This window comes from Eleutherodactylus coqui, chromosome 3 (genome assembly GCF_035609145.1).
Source record: "Eleutherodactylus coqui strain aEleCoq1 chromosome 3, aEleCoq1.hap1, whole genome shotgun sequence".
NCBI classification, from domain to species: domain Eukaryota; kingdom Metazoa; phylum Chordata; class Amphibia; order Anura; family Eleutherodactylidae; genus Eleutherodactylus; species Eleutherodactylus coqui.
Genome location: NC_089839.1, coordinates 98,517,816 through 98,533,586, shown reverse-complemented (window position 1 = coordinate 98,533,586; position 15,771 = coordinate 98,517,816). Strand labels below are relative to the sequence as shown.

The following is a 15,771-nucleotide window of genomic DNA, read 5'->3' as shown; positions in this document are numbered from 1 at the left end:
AGCTTAGGAACCATTTCTTAAAACTATCATTTCACATGCAAACAGATGTAATAGAGCTGTATCACTGCTTTTAAAATATCTGTCTTCACTTGAGTTGTGGGCTATGTTCACAAGGGTAGAGTTGGATTTTTCTATGCAGATTCTGCCTCAAAATCCATGGCTAAGGGCAGAGACACACTAGTGTATTTTGCGCACATGACTATGCTAATACTATGCGGATTTGCGCAGATACTGCTAGTTCACATGGGAGGAGGAATCGCCCCCCCCCTGATTTAAATGGCTATTAAGCCAAACTAGGTGCCGGTGTGCGCAGCGTGTTTCACATACTCGCGTGTACATATATGCGCTTTTGTGCATCTCCCATACAACTCTATGGGGCACTCCGGTGCACAAATAAAGCAGGTCCTTTTGAGCCCGTGAGAACCGTGCACGCAAAAAAGAGAAATGAGAATGAACCTATTGAAATCAATGGGTTCTATTCTGCGCGTTTTGCGAGTGGGATTTTTCAGCGCACAAAAGTGTGCTAAAATCTGCTTGTCTAAAGGAGCCCTCATCGTGGATTTCTGCTGCGGCTTTGCACTTGTAGTGCCCATGAATCTGCACATGGATTTTGCCTTTTTTAATGAGAAAAATAAAAGTAACATGTCACTTCTCTTTTTTTTACATGGATTTGAAATCCGTGCTTGTAGACTGCTGAGGATTCTAATTGAAATCAATGTCACACTTTTGGATACGGATTTTGTTGCGGGTTTGATGTGGAATTGGCACAGATTCCATGTCAAATTTGCGTCAGAATCTGGCGTATGAACATAACTATGTGGTAAGTTCAGAAATCACAGAATTGTCTAAGTTTTTTGGGTTTGGATTTCACAGTGAATAGCCATGACAGTTTAAAAAGTATATTACATGTAGAGATGAGCAAGCATCTCGGCTTGAGTAACGAACCCCATTGAAGTCAATGGGAGACTCGAGCATTTTTCAAGGTGCCCCATGCTCTGCATTGTTTTCAATGGAGCCGCAGCTGCTGCCGACGGCTCCATTGAAAACAATGGTCTGCCAGCACCCTTGATATGCTTTACATATAAGCCCTTCCCTGAAAAACAATAATTTTAGTGTAAAAGAAAATAAAATAAAAATAAAAACGTACCCTCCGCCGCAGCCGTGTCCCCCGCGGGGATGAAGAACACATCTGCAGCACGTGGCAGATGTTTCCTTCATCCCCGCTAGTAAAAATAATTCCCTGCTGCTACATCTGCCACATCTGTGACAGATGCGGCAGAGAATTCTTTAATTCCTTACGGCAGCTGTCACACATGACAGCTGCGGTAGAGGATCCTGCTGCCGACACCCCAGTAATTGGATTTCAGGGAAGGGCTTTAAATATAAGCCCGTGGTGCTCGGCTTGAGTAAGAGTACATTCGAGTAAGCTAATGCTCGAACGAGCATGCGTGCTCATCTCTAATTACAACTGGATGGAGTTTTCAAAATAACACATAGCGGAAAAAAACATCTGTCCCCAAAAATTTCTGCTCTATCTAAATATACACTTAGGGCAAGTTCACACAGTGAATTTTCCATGCAGATTTCAGCACATATTCTGTGCTGAAATCCTCATGAGAAAAATATTGTATACCGTCTTCCATTGTGTTCAATGAAAAGTTGAAAAAAAACAAAACAGCATGTCATTTCTTGGCACGGGCTCCATGTGGAAACCACAAGCAGATTACGTAGTATATAAACTGCAGAATCACAGTAGGAATCCAAGGCCTACCCTCATACACTCATTGTCAAAGAAAATCCCTCCCCTAGAAGTTATCAGAATGGAATGAAACTTTCTCTGTCTGATTGTAACTTTGATATAAGTGATTACAATATCAGAGCAAAAGGAGAATTTGTAATGGAAAACCGACCATTTAAAGGGAGGCTCTAGCATCCTGTTGTACCGCCTCAAGCTGGGATACAAGATGTGATACGGGCATGGAGGCTCTAGTACCCCGTTGTACCGCCTCTAGCTTGGATGCAAGATGTGATACAGACAGGCATGGAGGCTCTAGTACCCTATTGTATCACCTCTAGCTTGGATACAAGCTGTGATACAGACATGGAGGCTCTAGTACACTGTTGTACCTCCTGTAGCTTGGATGCAAGATGTGATACATGTGGGCATGGAGGCTCTAGTACCCTGTTATACCACTTCTAGCTTGGATACAAGATGTGATACGGACATGGAGGCTCTAGTACCTTGTTGTACCACCTCTAGCTTGGATACAAGATGTGATACTGGTAGGAATGGAGGCTCTAATACCCTGTTGGGCCAACTCTAGCTTGGATACAAAATGTGATATCGGCAGGTATGGAGGCTCTTCTACCCTGTTGGGCCGCCTGTAGTTTGAATACAAGATGTGATACGCTTGGGCATGGAGGCTGTAGTACCCTGTTGGACTGCCTCTAGCTAGGATACAAGATGTGATACAGGGAGCATGGAGGCTCTAGTACCTTGTTATAGCACCTCTAGCTTGGATGCAAGATGTGATACAGGGGGTATGAAGGCTCTAGTACCTTGTTAGACTGCCTCTAGTTTAGATACAAGATGTGATATGGACAAGCATGGAGGCTCTAATAACCTGTTGGGCCACCTCTAGCTTGGATAAAGGATGTGATACGGGCGAGCATGAAAGCTGTTGGACTGCCTCTGGCTTGGATACAAGATATGATATGAGCGGGCATAGAGGCTCTAGTACTTTCTTGGACCGCCTCTAGCTTGGAAACAAGATGTGATACTGGCAGGCGTGGAGGCTCTAATATCCTGTTCTACTGCCTCTAGCTTGGCTTCAAGATGTGGGTACTGGTGCATCTTGTTTCCACCGGAAGAATGGGTGGAGACATGGGTTAGCCAGCTTGACATACAGGCAACAGCCTGGTGACGCTCACAGGGGGAGATTGGCTGATGCAGCTTGTCAGTTTCCTCGCTGGCCTCCCATCCCCGCTCCTGACAGTGTCCCATATGCTCTGGCATCTAGCCGTGCGAGCCCGCAGCTGACCTGAGAGTGTCCCATCTCCACTGCCATTCCCTGCGACCCTGCTCCAGTGAGTGTCTCTGCTGGCATCTGAGCTGCCTGCGACCCGGCCCAGGCACACGAAAGGGGTGCCATGTGTCTGCTCACCTGCCCTTCCCTTTAATGGATACGACACCCTCCCATCTTTGCTCCCAGGGGCCTGTGAAGTGTGTGCTGACCTGCTTCCCTGCCTCAAATGATGGATGGCTTGGCCAGGGGGCCGACACAACAGCTGTGCACTCCCTTTGCCGAGGGCGCTGCACTGTAACTCTGTCTGCCTCCACAGTGTGCTCACTGCTCCGCTGTTAGTCTGTTCCTGGACGGACAGGCCGAAAGCACCACGGCTCACTTCCATCTCGCCTGCTGGTGGCAGACTGTTGATGTCCAGGCGGTCAGTCTCCCTGTCGCCCTCCTTAGTGTGCCGGACGTTGTGTGTTCTCGGCTGGACAGCAATGCGTCCAATCGCCAGCTAGGGGCCTAACTGAGGCATTCCCTCCTGCTAAGGGCTGTCAAACTCCTAGCTTCCGGTGGAGACAAGATGCACCAGTACCCAAGATGTGAAATGGTGGGCTTGGAGGCTCTAGCACCCTGTTGGACCGCCTGTGCATGGTCCCAAGACTTCCCAACAGTCTGGTCAGAATGGCTCAGGTAGCGGGCAATTCGTCGATACGACCATCAAACTTCTAACATTACAATAATACCCCTTCCCCCTCTCAAATTCTTGTTTACTGGAGAAAATCTCTTCTCTGCATTGTAGAGATGTATAGTGGTCAACAAGCTCTACACAAGCAAAAAAAGTAGCCTCTGAGATCCTTTTGATAGGCATGTAACTGCATGCCGAGTTTTGCTGCAAAACATCAACTGATCTAGGTGCTTGTTTTGTTTTTTACAATCAGTGTATTTCTACCGTAGATTCCTCTGCAAATACATGTTGGAGTTTTCTAATGTATATTGAATGTCATATTAACATTAGCCCTTATAGTTGGAACATGTAAATCTCAGTTCCCTAAATTTCCCAGTACAACCTTTGATGAAATATTGGGTATTGATGAGATATGTTATCAGTGTCCCAATGATGAACACTTGAACCAACATGATGCCTACAAGGATGGAGCCGTGTTGCTTAGCAATTCTGCAACTCCCAGCTATTCCCTGGTGGTTTTATTCTGAAAGAGGCTGAACATGTAAAGCTTTGTTGTTCACATCTGTGTTCTTTTTCCATTTTTTCTCTTTTCTAAAGTTAAAAAAAACGGGTGTCTAACTGAAGGGAGCAGATTCTATATTTTGATGCATCTGTTAAATGGATGTATAAAAATTAGTTAGGTTCCATCTGCAGTAGTTACTTACCCATTGTGAGCAGTTTTTAAAGGATCTTTTTTAAGCTCTAGTTTAATAGTTTAATAACAGCACAGATTCAGTTAAGCAGAAACCCAAACGGATACAAATGGAATAGTTTCTGTTTGTCAGTTCCTCATTCAGTACAATGTGTTAGGGAAAAAACGGAAAGCTCCATTTCGTCTGGTTTCTGTTTTTTGGGAAAAAACAGTCCTGCCCTTTATTTTTCCTTCTGACAAATAATGTAAATCAGGACTGAAGCAAACTGCAACTAAATAAATAACTACTTTATATTGAAATTAGTGGGGTTTTTACTGGATCTGTTTTTTTCCGGTTTCCTGCCATTTGGAATAGAAAAATGTAAAACGAAACATGACGTGAGCTCCGCCTAAATCTGCTTTTTAGAGATTGCAGTTCTGTCAGTCTAGTCTACATAGGGGTCCTCAAGGTTGTACTTGTCTCCACTAGAAGAATGGGTGGAGACAAGCTGCTTGCCCTCAAGCAATGCCCACAGCTTGATTGGCTAGGCCGTGGATAATGGGTTTCCATTATGTCACCTCCCACCTCATCTTGCCACTGACCCCACGGCCGCTCTCCCTTGTGTTCTTACTGGCTTTTGCACTAGACTGTTCCAGAGCAGGGACGGGAGAGGAAGGCAGAGCACCCCTTCCCGGCTCCTGTGCTGTCAGTCTCCTTGGTTCCGTCACATATTGCAAGCATTATGCAACTCCGGCGAGGAAACTGACAGCGGTTGACTGACCTCGCCAGAGCAGGGATGGGAGAAGAAGGCAGAGCGCAGTTACAGCAGGGAAATGCAGTGGAGGTAGGAGGGAGGGAATTACAGGGCCAACGCCGGCAAAGAAGGTCGCTGGGGGAATTATAACTGCAGACCTATGAGCCCACAGCTCAGCCGGCTTGAGGGGTTGCCGCCCAGGGATATTGACAGCAGGGGAATGCAATGGATGAGGAGGAGGAGGGAGGGGGGGTGGGAAACTTACACCGCCGAAGCTGGAAGACAAGAAGGTCGCCAGGGAATTATGACAGCAGAGCTAGGAGCGCAGACCAGCAGATTCTCCGGCCCAGCCAATGAAGTTGTGGGCGCTAGTTGTCGGTGTGCAGCTTGTCCCCACCCATTCTTTTGGTGGAGACAAGATACAACAGTATTGGTTGTACCTCCCCAGCCAATCAGACATTAATAGCATCTTTCACCACTTTATGAATATGTCTGTTGGGAAAACCTCTGTGTGCTTTGACCAGAGGTGTAGTAGCTAGGTTTTCCTTCACCCAGGGCAGAGATACAGTTTTCCACCCCAACACCACCAATTAACAAATTAATGTAGCGTAGATTTTTTTGTACATTTTTGTCCTACATTGTGGAGTCAGAATCTGGACATCTGCGAATAATATCCCTCAGTGTGGGTTCTGGGCAATCATGTTACAGCTGAAAAATGTACTGAACAGAATGATTTATCAGTAAGCGAAATCATGTAATCTTGTGGATATAATACCTTTTAACGGCTAACAAAAATACATGATGTCATAGAAGGCTTTCGGGTTCTTATTATCGACCCTTCATCAGGCTAAAGTAATCAGGGTCGATATTAACAACCCAATAGCTCGCATTAACATCATGTATTTTTGTTTGTTATTAAAAGGTATCACATCTACAAGATTACTTGGTTTCTCTTCCTGGGAACAATCACACTTAAGGCTGCCTGTCCAGGGGCGATATGTCACTTCGTTATCCGCGGCGATAATCCAGCCGCGGGTAATGCAGTGAACGCTTTCCATATACTAACTATGGAAAGCGCTGCCCAACGTCCACAAGCGGAGAATCAGTGCTCCCATGCGAACCTGGTTTTATGTGACCCATCAGTGCAGCACTAGCAGCCAGGGATGTTGTTGCGGGTCTTAAGAGATCGGGGGCGCAATCTACAAGATTTCATTATACTGATGCAAAATACTGACCAAATGATGCTGATGTTGTCCATAGACAGACGTGAACCGAGAACACCAGTGTTTATAGGCAACAGTGCCACTGAGCCACGTTCATTGAAGAGGCCCCACCACCTTCTTTTAAATACTAAAAAATGGATATAAGCAGAAAATTTACAAATGCTTTCCAGTTCACTTCCGTTTTCTGATTTCCATTTTTAACCCCAGCCGATGGTAAAAATATGGCTCAAGATTAAAGCTTCTGCTCCTTCAATGTAGCAGGAGCAGGTCGGGTCAATAGCTGTTGGTCACAGCCAAGGACTTGGCAAAGAAGGCGGAAGCTCTTGACGCTCCTGGGCCTGATGGAAAGAGAGAAAGTGAAGTGTCACTTCTGCTGTTTGACCCGATCACATGACTGCCGGATGCTCCCTGGGTCCTAGTAGACCCATATCACCTCAGTTAGTGACTATTGTCACACTAGGGGGTTGTTTTCTCCTGTTACTAGGGATCCTATGAATGCTGCAGATATAGTGGAAAAGTGTCAAAAAAAGAGACAATGTGAATGACTCCCCGGGGTCTTATGTGACGTCATGTGGCACATAGATTTAAAAAAAAGAAAAACTGTTGCATAAAAAAGTTTTTAAAAAATTACAAAATGAAATAATAAAAAAAGATATATATATATATATATATATATATATATATATATATATAAAACAAAATGACCCGACACTAACCTAAATCTTCACCATATGCAATCCAACACTATACAAGTTATATATCAAAACATTCTAAACAAAATGAGGAACCCATTCCTGTACTTTATATTAGTGTAAATATACCAATTTTAAAAATAAGCAACTATAAATTTTAAAGAAAATCTTTACCCTTAATAAAACTAAAAAAACTGAAGAAAAATTAGTGAAAAAGGATATTAAAAAATAGCCATAAATATCATGGAAAAAAAGCAGTAAAATAATTTTGGAGGCTGAAAGAAAATATAGGGCCATAAAACCACCACCAGGGTAAAATTCCTGAAAAGTGTCCTTTTGGACCAAAACAGCCTGGTCCTTCTGTGATTCATAAAAGTAGACCAATCGAAAACCGCTAGTGTGAATGTAGCCTGACACACTGTAGCTTGTTTGTTCCTGCAACGTATGAAAATGCATCAAAAATTGTACTACTGAACTTCTTGTAAAACTGCAACTGAAATATCATGTTGTAGGCCGCCCGCACACGGCCGGGTCAGATCCCGCTGCGAGAATTCCTGCAGCGGGATGCGACCCATTCCCCGATATTGAGCTCACCCGTCCGGCGTCTTCTCTCTCTGCACTGCGATGTGCCGCATATGTGCAGTGCAGAGCCGGCGCGTCAGCCGTGATGTTTCTGTGCCGGCCTCTGCGAGGCTTGCACAGAAATAGGACATGCCGCGGTTTGTCAACCATGCGAGTTTTCATGCGGTCAAATCGCGGCTGTCTACATAGGATTGCATTATCTAATACAACCCTATGGCAGCGGGCACGGACGGAAATTCTGCTGGAAATCCCGCCGTGGAATTTCCACCCGTGTGCAGGGGGTCATATACAACTTTAAAATGGTATTTCCGTCTCAGACAGTTCTGGCAAATTGACTAAATAAGTGAGTATGTGGATACACAAAACGCCCGGTCTATGTGAATGTGCAAACCAACACAGCAGCAGTCTGCAGTCACAAGTGTGTTGTTTCCCATCAATTATACATATCCCTCTCTTTCAGGTTCCACAGTCCGCTCAGGCACTCGGTTACATAGTTACATGCCCACGGATATCTCTCTGGAAAGTGTGATAAAGTTCAGAGAATTACCTGGAATCAGTTTGCTGAGAAATGGCCAATGTTGGGGCGCAGCTGGACAGATCTGACGGAGAACAAAACAATGAGTTCAGTGACATTATCAAATCCCGATCTGGTAGGTTGTAAATGATGTCATGTGATTAGCTCTGCTTTGAACCTATTGTTGATTAATAAGATCAAATGTAAGTGATGCATCTGTCGCCCTGTTGTCTCCTCTGTCCACTGCTGGATGTCAGAGGTCTTAGCATTGCTGTTCTGCGATACGTAGAATCTAGGGTATTTTCACTCTATAAGAGGCACTCTATAACTCACTCAGGGACTTTCCTTTCTCTTCCACAGCAGGAGCTCTGTAACAGCGGCGCTCTCTGTAACAGCAGTGTTCATAGTATGGTGGGAGGAATCTGATTGGTTAGGACAGGGAAGCAGCAGCAGTTCCCGACGGCTCTTGCCACCAATCAGCATTACATATGGGCAGCAGTGCAGAGGAACTACTCTCCTCCCCTGCTGTGGGCATGCAAACCTGCAAATGTGCAATCCTGCAATAGTGCCAGCCAGCTGGAATTTTGGCACCTTAGCTTTATAAGACGCACTAACTCCCCTACTGCTCCCCAGCAAGTGCAATTTATAGAGCGAAAAATACGGTATTAATTATGGTGCATGTCGCAGTTCTGCAATCATGTGTGACTTTTTGTTTGTTTTGCGCTTTTTTCGATACTTTTTCTAAAGTGGTACAAAAAGTAGTTGGGGCTTAGCAGGGAGGGGCACGGTTTCTCACAGCCCTATAGATTTACGGTACTATAATTTGTGGCATAAAACAGTATAAATTAAAGCGCAAATCTATGCCAGGCCATCTGCAATCTCAGCACACAAAGAAGTCCAAACTTGGCGTGTCTTTAGGCCTCATGTCCACGGGGAAAATCAGGCCCGCCGCGGATTCTTCATGTAGGATCCGTAGCTGGTCCCTCCTGCCCTGCGGACATGAGGCCAAAAAATAAGAATAAACTCACCTCTCCAGATGCTGTGGTTCTTCCTTCCTTCCCGGCCGGATCTTCTTTCTTCGGCCCGGCGGATGTGCTCGGCACGCCGGCAGAGTGCCGCACGCATGCGCCGGGCACATCCGCCGGGCCGAAAAAAGAAGATCCGGCCGGGAAGGAAGGGAGACCTGCAGCGTCCAGGACAGGTGAGTTTTAATCATGGTACGGGTGTTCCGCGGATGCGGACGGCTTCCATAGACTTCAATAGAAGCCTGCGGGAGCCGTCCCCGCGGGAGACCCGCACTAAAATGGAGCATGTCCGGATTTTTTCCCGCACGCAGATCCGCGCCTGAAGGGAAAAATGACATCCGCAGTGCGGGAAAAACGCTGCGGATTTTAGCCCCGTGGACATGAGGCCTTACCCTTTTGGTGCTGTTCAGGACTGCTGTTGCCCGTTGTGTTGGTTTTTTTGCAGCATTGTTTTTGCCTTGTTAAAGGGGTGGTCTCGCGAAACCAAGTGGGGTTATACACTTCCGTATGGCCATATTAATGCACTTTGTAATGTACATTGTACATTAAATATGAGCCATACAGAAGTTATTCCACTTACCTGCTCCGTTGCTAGCGTCCTCGTCTCCATGGTTCCGTCTAAATTCGCCGGCAGCTTGCTTTTTTAGACGCGCTTGCGCAGTCCGGTCTTCTCCATTCAGCACGAGCCGCTTCAGTGTGCTCCCCGCTACAGCTCTTCTGCGCATGCGCAGACGAGCTGTCACTGCTCGGGAGCGCGCTGAAGCGGCCATTCTGCACCATCCTCTGTTAGAGGAAGGTGCAGAAACTGGAGCTGCCCAGCGGAGAAGACCAGCCCAGCCCAGCAGCCCCGAGAAGCCTCCCAGGTAAGTGATGGGTCGGGGGGGGGGGCTGCCGCTGCGCCGGGCTGCGCCGGGGGGGGGGGGGCTGCCGCTGCGCCGGGGGGGCTGCCGCTAGGCCGGGGGGGCTGTCGCTGCGATGGGGGGGGCTGTCGCTGCGCCGGGGGAGCTAGCGCTGGGGAGCCGGGGGCTAGCGCCGGTTACCTGCTGTCTGGTCGGCGGCTGCGGGGCGTCTGGTCGGCGGCTGCGATGCGTCCGGTTGCCATGGAGACACAGCTGGCGGCGTCTCGGGAGCGCGCACGTCGGGCTGCAGCGAGCGACTGGGAAAGAGCCGGCGGCCATCTTGAGGAAACTTTTATAACTTGCTGAAACGCTGGAACGGTAAGTACGAACCAGCTAGAAATGTCATTTACAGGGGGGCTTTGTAATGTGTGTTTAATGGGGGGGACTGGGCAAAAAAAAAAATTAACTGCTTCCTCGAGACATCTCCTTTAAATGCATCATGAATTTAATGTGTTTTTCATGTTTTTTGGGGTTTCTTTTTTTTAAATTCATACATTACATATTTTTGCATGTATATATTTCTAGTCCTATACAGCCTATAAGCGACTCTGCCGCATAAGAAGACACCAGTATTATAAATGACACATGGGGTGGGTACTGGAGTCCTGATATAGATTTTACATCAGGCCCATGAGCTTCAAATTACATCTCTGCCTATTTACTGTATGTAGTAAAATAGCACAAGAAAGCTATGTAAGTTTTAGTGCTGAAAAGTAGATTGACAAGTAGATGGGGCAGATAGATGTAAATATGTTTTATAGGAGGGTTTGTGGTATTCTTTAATCATGAAGTCATATAGGCCTGCATAGAAGCAGTATGTATGAAATGGTAGGATGCTTATAATAAAGACTGTTTTCTGCGTTGCTTCATTTTTTTAGTTCAGGATTTATTTGAGCAGATGTTTTTAAGAATATATTTACCCTTTAAAGCGTACCTAAGTTTTTACATGGCTTTTCAGAATAAGCTGTTGTATGTATATGAGGAATATCCCTTTTTATGGCCATTATATGATTTGTATCCTGTACTTTCCCCATTTTCCCTTCAGAAGGGTGTTCATCTGTTTCTCATTGCTCTCAAAACTGTTTAGAAGAGCCTGGTTGCTGTGTTGTGTTCTATCGGTTGTACACACAGAAGTGCAGATCCTGCTCTCTAACTGTAATATACACAGGTGTTAAATCACCATGTAGATCCGATTACAACAAGTGTAAGAAGTGGAGATGTGATTTCTGTAGCTAAAACACACTAAGAAGTAACTTATTGTTTGTTTGCGGGCAGCATCTGTATGGGTGTCTCTTAAACTCTCTGCTATGCTCTTTGCGCATTTCAATCAGCACAATGACTCATCCCCCTCTTCCACCACTGCTATAACATCTCCACGTCTTTTGTCAATCATTTGAGAGCGAGACAGTGGACAGCAAGCTAGGGGGAAGGGAGACGGCACTATAGAGTGATTTTTCAGCTCAAAACATACTTTTTTGTAAATAAAGTAAATGGCAGTTTTGATAGTTATGACACGGGTTATCATATAAGCACAATTATTTGAAAAGTAAGTGACTATTTAAGGGACTGCTTTTTTCGTACAGTAGTTCTGTTATCACATCTAAAAGGGTTCTTCTACATGTTGAATTAGTAAAAATGGCAGTTTTCTTCCAGGAATAGCACTGAAACTGTTGATGGGTTGTGTTTGGTATTGCATCTTAGCTGCATTGAAGTGAATGGGGCTGATCTGCAATACCACATACAACCTGTGGAAAACTGGGATGCTGAGTTTACGTAGCCATGCTTTATTATTCCCAGGCAATCCCTTTAACATTTTAAAGTCTTTACATTTAGTAGCATTACAGTAGTTGCCTTTATGAGGCTGGATGTAAACTTTCCGAACCTGAAGCCAAAAATATCAGTTAGTTTGTTGCCTTTTGGGGTATAGTCATGGCTGCTATTCAGCTTGTCTTCCCAGGGCTCAATTCCCATTTCAGCTATTGACCTTTTATATGCTACTAAAATAATTTTTAATTAATAGGGGGTCTTTAATTGTCCATTCGCATTTAATCTATTTAACTTTAATGTGGACATTTTCTTGTTCATTTTATAATGCTAATTATAAAGTTATGTCTTTAGAGTGATAAATTTATAGTAATCCAATTTACTGGTATAAAATAGTTGCATGGCTTTCAGTTCTCACATTCTTATGGAACCGATTAAGGATGAAATACTTTAAATGGGTTTGGTTGGAGTGTTTCATTACAAATGAGAAGTTTAGCAAAATCCCTTCTTTTAAAGTGTAAAGAAATTGGGTTTTTAAAGAAAAATTAAAATATGTTCTAAGATTTGTTGAAGTTTAATGGCCAGTTTAATGTTCATAATTAAGGCTGGATAACAGTAGGTTTTTGGAGACATTGAGGGTATGTTCAAACGTGGTGCAGAAAAATCGGCAGTGAATCTACACCAAAATCCATGCCAAATAGTGAAGATTTTGACCTGGATTTTAGTGCAGATCGACACCATTTGGTATGGATTTTGGTGTTGATTCACTGCAGATTTTTTTTTTCTGCTGCAGGAAATATGAAGCAAATCTGCCACATGTGAATTTAGGTTGGTTTCATACTTGCGTTGGAGATTCCACTTTCCGGCTCCATTCAGGGCGAAGGAAAGGGGAATCATCGTGGTCGAACAGTTCCGTCTCTGAACATCGCTGGTGGACCCCATTGACTATAATGGGGTCCGTCCACTTTCTATCCAGCTGCCTGGTTTTGGGATGGAACGGAATGCGCTGCATGCAGCACTTTTTTTCCTGTATTTGCAGCCGGATTTGCGACTGAGCCTCCGACCAGAGGTTCCGCCGCAGATGAGAAACCAACTTTACCATTAGCTAAACCTGGCGGGATGTCATTTTAGCATCTTTGTAGATCAAACATCTCAATTAGCTATCTGTATAGAACTATACGTAATGTGTGATTTATACTATGCACATTTTATATAACAGTTTGTTTACTTTTTACCAGATTATATCATATTTGGAGTCAAGGTGATTAATGTAATTTATAGGGGTTATCCAAGAAGTGAAAAGAATGTTAAAACATCTGCAAAAGTTTTAAAATGTAAAAAAGGAGTAGGTACGTACCTCTTCTGTAGTCGCACTGGTCTTTGCTTGTAGGCAGGCATCCTTTGACTGCTGTGGCCATTGCAATGAACACAGACTGTACGAAATGTCATTGCTGTCCGTCTGTAAGCAGAGGCTTGTGGGGAACAGTCAGACCTTCGGCACTTAGTAAGAAGTGGACATTGCTTTTTTATGTTGTATAACATTTGCAGTTGTTTTTAAATTTAACACTTCTTGGAAAATCTCTTTACAGGTATTTTGTCCAATAAACATTACTGGTCCGCCCAAATATAAGACATTAGACCAGACACTATTAGTATGCTACCTTGGCCAAGATGGAATGACCTCCATGATAAGATAGGAAACCTGTTGAATTAAAGCTAAAGGGGTTGTCGGGGATTTTCATTTGGTGGTTTGCCCTAAGCTGAATAAAGGTGATCTGCTGCCCCTTGATTATTTATCCAGGTGTACATACAATTATGGCTATATCTGCTACTACAGCACAGGCATTTTCACTTAAGTGGGCTCAGCTACCTGGATAAACAAGAGGTACGCCAGCCAGCAGCACCGCTTCTTTATTATGCTTAGGGTCCGTAATGGTAGGCAGTAGAAATGAGTGAGCATACTCGCTAAGGGCAATTGCTCGATTGAGCATTGCCCGTAGCGAGTACCTGCCCGCTCGGGAGCAAAGATTTGGCTGCCGGCGGCGGGCTGGGAGCGGCGGGGGAGAGCGGGGAGGAACGGAGGGGAGATCTCTCTTTCCCCCCCCCCCCGCTCCCCCCTGCTCATGGCCGCAGCTCACCTGTCACCCGCGCCGGCAGCCGAACCTTCTCTGCTGAGCGAGGAGATACTCGCTAAGGACAATGCTTTTGACTCTAGAAAATATTTCACATTTTAAAATATCTACAGTATAACTATGTGACAACTTCTTGCATCTTTTTTATAACTATGTAGGTCTTATTGATCTTAGTTATATAGTAAGGGGAATATATTGCCTCAGGTGGCAAGGAGAATGAGTGGGTTGGATAGAATATCCGGTGCCATTCCGGCTCCTGTGAGGTTGACAAGTTAGCACAGAGAAGGAGTTGCATGACCTGATCATACGTCTTCCTGTCAGTGCAGTGGTTCTACGGCATTAAATAGCTAAAATGAACTGCAGTAGACTAATAAGCAACATACAACGTATTGCCAGCAATAGAAAACAGGCAGGGAATATTAGGAAGATAAATTGGTAAGGAGTGCATGAAGTCTTGATTTTTTTGTAAATATAATTTATTTTACCTCCTATCACTATAGAAATAATTGGACAAGAAGTTACAGTATCACTATTAATTCACTTTGCAGTTGCTCCATCAGCACTTACACTTCTCAGTTTTGACCTTGTCTTGTAATGAACATTGTGTTTGGAAACTTTAAAAGCAGCTATTAGAGAAATAATTGCATTCCCCTCCAGATGTTTGCATGCAATTTAAAAGACTGTTTTTGGATATAACCACACTTAACTAAAAAGTAACACATTACACAAGTGATGTCCCAATCATACACTAAAACTGCAATGGAAGGAACAGCCCATTGGCTACAACCAATCTGGAGGCTCGCTGGCCTCTATAATGTGGCACATAACTCCGTAATAACCAAAAGTGTTAAGGATGCAGCTAGATAGTCCTGATATCCAGAAACTGTCCTCCAGTAGTTACCTCTAATGTTAGTTACTGAAAGAGTAGAAAGTAGTAGGACCATGGAGGAGACAGATATGTTCTACTTTATAGACATTTAACAAAGCTTTTATGCCAGAATACTGGTGTAAAAAAGTTGCACATTTTTGCGTAAGTTCCACCCAAGCAAAAATTTGTAACTTTTTTGCTTTTTGCACCACTTTTTCAAAAATGGGGCTTGTCAATAGGGGCAAGGCTTACTAGACCAACAGACTTCTGTACAGCTTATGCCAGAAATGTATGCCAAGCCAGACATGGCTTATATTTCTGTGAAGTCGCACAGAGGTGCCAAGATGCGCCTAATACACAAAGAGGCATGTACCTCTTCATGTATTAGGTGTATTATACATCGGGAGGAAATAGTTGTAAACTATTGATAGCCTATCTTCAGGATAGGTCATTAATAATAGTTCGGTGCAGGTTGGTTGCCCAGGACCCCTGCCATTTAGCTGTTCATCGGACCATTGCGCTCAATCACTGATCTGATTTGTGCAGTAAGCACACAACTCCATTCCTACTATAGTGGCCAGGTTTGGTATTTCATGCAAAGATCTTATTGAAGTGAATGGGTGTCATACTACACCTGGCCACTGCAGTGGGAATAGAACTGTCTGCTTCCTGCAGAAATCAGCTCAATGCAGGAGTGCAATAGTCTAGAGAACAGCCAATCGGCAGGAGTCTTGGGTGGCTGACCTATGCTAATCTGCTATTGATGGCCTAACCTGAGGATAGGCTATCAATAGTTTACATCTGGACAACCTCTTTAAAGGGGTTGTCCCGTGAAAGCAAGTGGGGTTAAGTACTTCTGTATGGCCATATTAATGCACTTTGTAATATACATCGTGCATTAAATATGAGCCATACAGAAGTTATTCACTTACCCACTCCGTTGCTGGC

At 44.5% G+C, this 15,771-nt stretch overlaps 1 protein-coding gene across 6 annotated transcripts in view; it reads left to right on the top strand.

Annotated features, from left to right (window-relative positions):
* The window catches only part of UTRN (utrophin), a 701,048-nt gene that overhangs the window by 7,918 nt on the left and 677,359 nt on the right, over positions 1–15,771 (top strand). For all 6 annotated transcript variants that reach the window (XM_066595903.1, XM_066595904.1, XM_066595902.1 and 3 more), the window contains exon 2: positions 8,082–8,271. In XM_066595903.1, the coding sequence (XP_066452000.1) occupies positions 8,190–8,271 (82 nt within the window). In that variant the 5' untranslated portion in view covers positions 8,082–8,189. The remainder of the gene's footprint in view (positions 1–8,081; positions 8,272–15,771) is intronic.